At 43.4% G+C, this 7,927-nt stretch overlaps 1 protein-coding gene across 1 annotated transcript; it reads right to left on the reverse strand.

The window, feature by feature from the left end:
- Positions 1-135: 135 nt before the first annotated feature.
- Positions 136-6,772, reverse strand: LOC144894038 (homeobox protein Hox-D4a-like). The gene is made up of 2 exons (XM_078785637.1): positions 6,221-6,772; positions 136-1,011 (listed from the first exon to the last, which is right to left on the reverse strand). The coding sequence occupies exons 1-2, from the start codon at positions 6,561-6,563 to the stop codon at positions 665-667; spliced, it is 690 nt and encodes a 229-aa protein (XP_078641763.1). The 5' UTR covers positions 6,564-6,772; the 3' UTR covers positions 136-664.
- Positions 6,773-7,927: the final 1,155 nt, after the last annotated feature.

Genomic DNA, 7,927 nt, shown 5'->3' on the forward strand with positions numbered 1-7,927 from the left:
ATCGATAAATAATAAATAAATATTTAAATAGATTAAGGAGTTAATTAAATTAACGTATAAAGAATGAAAATATATTTTAAAAAACAATAAAAATATATTTACTTTTTATAATCGATTCATACAATTTTATCCGACAATAGCATATATATATATATAATAATTTATTTTGGGCCTGTAATTTCAACAATCCCTACAAATAAATATTGTACTTTATAAATAAAGAATCCCAAGTTGCAGTTGAACTTGTACGTGCGTATTTATGTGCTTTGAATTTTTTACCCTGTTCATGTTCGTATTTTTACGCGTTGCTTCATCTAACCGTATTATTGCATACGAGGTCACACAACAACTGCAGTGTACACAGCAAGAAAACCGTAGAGATTCCACCATGCTTGAAAACACTCTCAAAACATACTACTCATATTATTTCCAGAAACATACATGACAAAACACGACAAGCGCATGCGGATGTGGCATGGTGTAGGCCAACGAGTAACATTGTACATGTGTAAGAAAACAATTCCAAAAGGTTCTGACACGCAGACTTCACTGCTGACTTTACAAGGAACGACATGAAATCGTCAGATTACAGATGGAAATGTCGTATAGCAAACCATGAATGGTTAAATGGTGATTTTAAAACCAAATGGACCAATAATGTCGCTCAAGACCCTGAAACCAGTGACTCCGTTTGGCCGGTTTTAATCAACGATTGGTGTAAGATGGAAGTAGAGGAAGAAGATGAAGAAGAAGTTGAAGAAGAGGCAGTTGTTGTGGATGGTCTGGACTTTGTGTTTGGCAATTTATGATCTTTCTTCCACTTCATACGACGGTTTTGGAACCAGATCTTGATCTGCCGCTCAGAGAGGCAGAGGGTATGGGCTATTTCGATGCGTCTCCGACGGGTCAGATACCGATTGAAGTGAAACTCTTTCTCGAGCTCCAGGACTTGGTGTCTTGTGTATGCAGTGCGGGATCGCTTGCCCTCACCTCCAGGGTATTTCGACGTTACTACAGTGGGGACACAGGAACAGGTAGCTTTACCTGCCAGGATGCTTAGCCATTTGGCTAGTATGTATGTATATATATATATTATATTATATATATATATATATATATATACAGTATGTATATATATATATATATATATATATATATATATATATATATATATATATATATATATATATATATATTTATATATACACACACACACATATATATATATATACAGTCACGTGAAAAAGTAAGTACACCCCATTTAAGTTTTGACTTTTTCAACATATTTCAACATACAGCTATTTGATCTTCATTTCAACAATATTGATAGATAAAGGTGATATAATATAACAAATATCATGAAACATTTACATTTTGTCGGCCATTGTATAATTTAAATAAACATAAATGCAAATTTCGGATGTGGAAAAAGTAAGTACACCCTTGGCTCTAATAGGTGGTATTGCCCCCTTTGGCAGAAACGACCTCAAGTAGGCGTTTCTTATAACTGTCTACCAGTCTCTGACATCGACTGGGAGAAATTTTTGCCCACTCCTCAATGCAGAATTCTATCAGCTGTGCGATGTTTGAGGGTTTCTTGCATGCACAGCTCGTTTCAAATCCCCCCACAACATCTCAATGGGATTTAGATCCGGGCTTTGACTTGGCCATTCCAGAACCCTCCATTTCTTTCTTTTCAGCCATTACTTGGTGGATTTACTGGTACGTTTAGGGTCATTGTCATGTTGCAAGGTCCACCTTCGGTTGAGCTTCAACTTTCCGACAGATGGCCTCACATTATCCTCAAGCACCCTCTGGTACAATGAAGAATTCACAGTTGATTCTATGATGGTGAGCTGCCCAGGCCCTGATGCAGCAAAGCTGCCCCAAACCATAATATTTCCACCACCATGCTTTACAGTTGGTATCAGGTTCTTGTGGTCAAATGCTGTCTTTGGTTTTTGCCAAACATGTCTTCTGGTACTGTGGCCAAATAGCTCTACCTTTGACTCATCTGTCCAATTGCACATTGTTCCAGAAGTGCTGGTCTTTGCTGAGGTGTTCATTGGCAAACTTTAGTCTTGCCCTGATGTTCTTTCTGGACAGCAAAGGTTTCCTCCTGGCACACCTCCCATGTAGATCAAATTTGTGCAGCATCTTTCTAATGGTAGACTCGTGCACTTTGACATCAACAGTGGCAAGAGCTATCTGTAGGTCCCGTGATGACATTCTGGGGTTCTTAGAGACTTCTTTCAGCATCTTGTGGTCTGCTCTTGGGCTGAACTTGCTGGGGCGGCCTGGCCTGAATCTTCTCCACTTGTAGATGATCTTCCGGACAGTCGAATGATTGATTTCAAATTGTTTGGAGATCTTTTTAAATCCCTCCCCAGACTCGTAAGCATCTATAACCTTCTTTCTGAAGGCCTCAGAGAGCTCTTTTGATCGAGGCATGGTGACGCCGCACACTTCATCAGCAAAGAGCAAACCAAAGTAAATGTCTGAGGTTTAAATAAGACAGGTTCCTCCAAGATCCTCTCCAACGATGTTCTAATCATTTGCACCTGAGCTGGTGCACCTGATTCTAATTTTAGGTATTTGAAGTAGTGATCAATGTCGGGGTGTACTTACTTTTTTCACATGCGAAATTTGCATTTATGTTTATTTAAATTATACAATGGACTAGAAAATGTAAATGTTTCATGATATTTGTTATATTATATCACCTTTATCCATCAATATTGTTGAAATGAAGATCAAATAGCTGTATGTTGAAATATGTTGAAAAAGTCCAAACTTTACATGGGGTGTACTTACTTTTTCACGTGACTGTATATACACACACACACACACACACACACACACACACACACACACATATATATATATATACTTATACGTGCAGTCGTCAAACCACCTGAGGCAAAATTATACACCAGTTAATTTTGCTCGGGCGCTTTTATTGGGACACAAATCGATCCCAAAAGTGCACTCACTTTGTAATGACAATCCATTGGGATAATTTGATGGAGGTTTTTTTGTGTGCGGTATTGTAGAGCAGTAAATCATGATAATCACTAATAAATATCACAATCATTTGATTATACTCCTTAGATAGTCCTGTGTTTGCAGGAATTGTAGATTGTATATATTATCTTCAGATAATTTCAAGAGACATATATATATGTATATACACACACAGAGACAAATATTATGACAATGATGATGATGATGCATCATCAGATGCATATGGCTGCCGAAGTAGTTTCTTGACTGTTGGGCACAATCCTGGTCGGGGCGTCATTCCTACTTAGGATACTGGAATGCGAGACGCATTAAACTGGTATTCATTTTGCCAACCTCGGAAGGATGATCGGCTGAGTGAACCCCATCTGCTGGTGTTAATTCAAAGACCGACAGGGATTTGAACTCAGGACCCCAGAATCCCAAGCCAGCACCCTAATTGTTAAGCCAACACCAGGTTTGTGCGTACACACACACACACACAGACACACACACACACACACACACACACACACACACACACACACACACACATATATACACACACACACACATATATATATATATGTGTGTGTGTGTACACTGTATATATACAGGATGTTTCAAAAAGATTGATACAACTTTGATTTCCCACCATTTCTTTGTTTTTTGACCTATACCGTTTTCCTTTTCAGGGTTTTGTGGAGCTATCGTTGTATTTGTTTCCTGGGATTTCAACGATGCCATTGACAGTGGAGGAGAAGACAAAAGTGGTGGCTCTGTGGTATGAGATGAAATCATATGTAGACACCCGCCGGAGGTTCTGCCAGGAATACGACCTGAGAACACGTGATGGACCCACAAATCGTGCCATTCAACGTATTGTGAAACATTTTGAGCACAAGGGTACAGTGCACAACCAGGGCAAGGGCAAGAGTAGCAGGCCAGCATCAGTAGCCAAGAGCCAAGCCAACATCGACGCCGTGCGGGATTCTGCAGTGGACAGTCCCAAGAAGTCCCACTGCAGGTGCTCCCAGGATCTGGGCATCAAACCAACATCAGTCTGGCGTATCCTCACTAAGGAACTGAAGCTTTTCCCACACATCATCTCTATTAGGCATAAACTGAGTCAAGATGACATGGGAAGGAGACTTGATATGTGCAATTGGCTCGGTGACGGGATGGAGCGGTACCCAACCTGGATCAACCTGATGTGGTTCAGTGATGATGGCCATTTCCACTTGAACGGTGCCATCAAATCAACAACCACAACAACATTTTCTGTGGGGCAGAACCACCTGAGATCACTGAGAGGTACCTGAAAGGGCCTAAGGTCACATCGAGAACGTCAATCACAAGGACTTTGTGTAAATGCCAATTTCAGACCTTGGGCTCTCACCAACTATAGCAGTGATTTACTGCAATATCAATCAATGATAGAAAATACCATGTCATAAGCTTTCAATAAATGTTTGGTTCACCTTCCTGAGGTTTCTGTTCCTTTGCAAATAAACGTTTAAAGTTGTATCATTCTTTTTGAAACACCCTGTGTATATATATATATATGTACATATACACAAAGAATTAAGTTAAGCACCCCCCCCGTTTTTTTACAACCTCGCACATTACAAGTTTGTTGTCGTCAAAACAGTGTAATATACCCATGATATTGCTATATTTTCTGGAGAAGTGATATTATGGTCACATAAAAACATAACAATCATGCCGTTTTCAATATTTTATTCTGAATAATTTAAGGTGAAATGTTTTGGGAATTTTAGGCATATTTTCACCTCAATTTAAGTATGGAGCTATAGGTCCATCACGGACAGTGTGGATGACGTTTATGTTTTCTAACGTACAGTCATTGTTCTGAGAAGACCTCTAGCGATCTTTGCGTCAATAACGTGTGTAGGACCCACGTGATCGGATCACTGACTCAACCAATCACTTTTTTTCACTTTGATCACTCAATTTCATCAATGGATAATTGCTAATGTCATACCAATCATTATTTGATCTCACATACCTTAGAATATATGCCAATGTATACATATACACAAAGAATATATATTAGGGGGTGCTTACCTTAATTCGTTGTGTAGGGGTGCTTAACTTAATTCTTTGTGTATATATACGCCATCCTGCCAGCTATTAATTATGTGTGTGTGTGTGTATATATGTGTATGTGTGTGTGTACACACACACACACACACACACACACACACACACACACACACACAAGCTGGCAGGATGGCGTAGTTGCCTGGAATCTTGTGTCTCTGTGGCCCATTTGCCAAGGTTTAAATCTTGGCTAAACTGTAAACTGTCATCGTGGTGTTTCACATTCAAGGTGATTCCTCAATGCGTGTGCCTTCCCTCGGATGGACGTTAAACGGATGTCCCATCTGCCCCAGCATTAGTTGGTGGAAGTTCAAGATCCCACGGTGTCCTTCGAGTAAAATAGGTGAGCCATCGCCGACACCCTGAACAAATTGTAAATGGCTGGCCATCTATTGCTGGGAAGGCAATGGCAAACTACCCAGTATAACTTTGGCCAAGAAGGTGCTTCGGCAGCACCGACTCTCTGTGACAGGGTACGGTGCATCAGAATGAACACACACACACACACACACACACACACACACACACACACACACACACACACACACACACACACACACACACACACACGTTTGGCGCATTTCCCTCCATTATAAAATGTTCTATTTCGGAGTCCAACGAAGGTATTTTCACCTTTAACGAAGGTGTGTAGTGTATTGCTCGTGTGTTATCCGTGCACACGATGTACCCGAAATATAGATCGCTCGCACTCCCAATGTACACCCAATGGTGCTCAACACGTAACGTGTCAAAACATGGGGGGGAAAAAATGAATAATTTTTTTTTTTGTATTTATTTTTTAGAAATACCTAAATTATTGGACAATTTGATTTATATCAGAGAAATATATTTTTCATTTCGTGCAAAACGCATAAAGGGGACGTTGGCGGGGGGGGGATAATTGAGCGCGAAAAGCAGGCCATTGTGAAACGCGCTCTCCCGGCAAACCGGACCTCGCACCATATTCCCTCTCGCAGCCATAAATTTGGTTTAGGGGACACGGCGGCCCCTTTAAGGTGGTGCGTAAATCGTGCTAATGAACAATCGGCGGTGGTGCGCGGAACGCGGCGCCGACGAGTCGCACGAGGACACGTACCGCCGGTGGCGTGCACCCTCTTCATCCACGGGTAGACCACGGGTCGCCGCTGGTCCTCGTGCTCCGACTCGCAGGGACCGTGCCGCGGGTGCGGGTGCGGCGGCGACGACGGCTCCAGACCTCGGCGATCGAGCGCGGCCGACTTGGCGTCGCACGGATACGCTTCGGCCAAGAAGTCCCCCGCGGGGTACACGGGGCCGTGGTGCGCGAAGTCCGACTCTCCCGATTGGTTGTAAAACTCCGGGCCCGGCTCAGGAATGTAATTACTCTGCGAGTACTCCTCGCACGGGGGGAATTGGGGGTCCACGTAGTTAGACTTGATCAAATAAGAGCTCATGTCCATTAATTTCTGCGAGGGAAGATGCTGTGATATTTGATCCGTCCGGGGGATGTCTTCTCCAAACTACCGTGTATATTTTTTTCCCGGGTACATGTGACGCCGTCAGCCAATGGGCGCCGTCCGCGGGGGTCTGCGCATCGGAATAGAAATATATAAATAAATAAATCCGACGCACGACCCCGCAACATCCACCGACTGCAGTAACACCGCGATTCGATCAGACGATCGTTGCATCACGTACACGAGTGCGATAGCTCCAGGTGGCCATCTTTGGTGCGTTGACCGACGATGCACGACCTCCGGTGATCCTGGTCGACTTCGCGGGCTCGCGGTACCTGGCGGGTCGCTTCGCACAAACACGAATAAAACGCGATCGCTCGCAACAAAAGATGGTCGCTCAGAGCCGAGCGGCATGTAAATGAGAGACAGACTGCCTGACCCGGCGTTAACCCTTGTCCTGACCGTGCTCGGTCCGACCGTGTCCTTCCGCCAAAACCTGCACGGAGTCGCCAAACCCAACGATCTTCTCTCCCAAACGATCCCACTGTGACGTTCATGTGACACCCGGTCGCTTGTCGGTGCTCGATGTACCTGGGTTACTTTGTGTACGTTTCGTCATGCACTATGTATGATCTATTGTTATTACGCACTCACAAATACCTGGTGTAACGATTCAAGGTGAGAAATCGTTGAATTGACGCCGATTCCCGCCGTGCGAAGGATTTGCTCTCGTGAGTAGTAACACCAGCCCGACACACTCGTGTTACCGTCGAACACTGCACTGTGAATCTTTCTCTAGCATGAGTGTTACCGTCAAACACCTCTACTGTACATCCTTCTCTAGCATGAGTGTTACCGTCAAACACTCTACTGTACATCCTTCTCGAGCATGAGTGTTACCGTCAAACACTCTACTGTGCATCCTCCTAGCACGAGTGTTACCGTCAAACACTCTACTGTGCATCCTCCTAGCACGAGTGTTACCGTCAAACACTCTACTGTGCATCCTTCTCTAGCACGAGTGTTACCGTCAAACACTCTACTGTGCATCCTTCTCTAGCATGAGTGTTACCGTCGAACACTGCACTGTGCATCCTTCTCTAGCATGAGTGTTTTACCGTCGAACACTGCACTGTGCATCCTTCTCTAGCATGAGTGTTACCGTCGAACACTGCACTGTGCATCCTTCTCTCGCATGAGTGTTTTACCGTCGAACACTGCACTGTGCAGCCTTCTCTAACATGAGTGTTACCGTCGAACACTGCACTGTGCGTCCTTCTCTGGCATGAGTGTTGTACCATCGAACACTGCACTGTGCATCCTTCTCTAGCATGAGTGTTACCGTCAAACACTGTACTGTGCATCCT

Source organism: Myxine glutinosa, chromosome 10 (assembly GCF_964187855.1).
Source record: "Myxine glutinosa chromosome 10, kmMyxGlut1.1, whole genome shotgun sequence".
Taxonomy (NCBI): Eukaryota; Metazoa; Chordata; class Myxini; order Myxiniformes; family Myxinidae; genus Myxine; species Myxine glutinosa.

Coding starts and splice junctions, on each gene's coding strand:
- LOC144894038 (XM_078785637.1), bottom strand. CDS start 6,563: ATGGACATGAGCTCTTATTTGATCAAGTCTAACTACGTGGACCCCCAA. Junction 1,012..6,220: donor GAGGGTGCACGCCACCGGCG/GTACGTGTCCTC, acceptor TCCCCACTGTAG/TAACGTCGAAATACCCTGGA.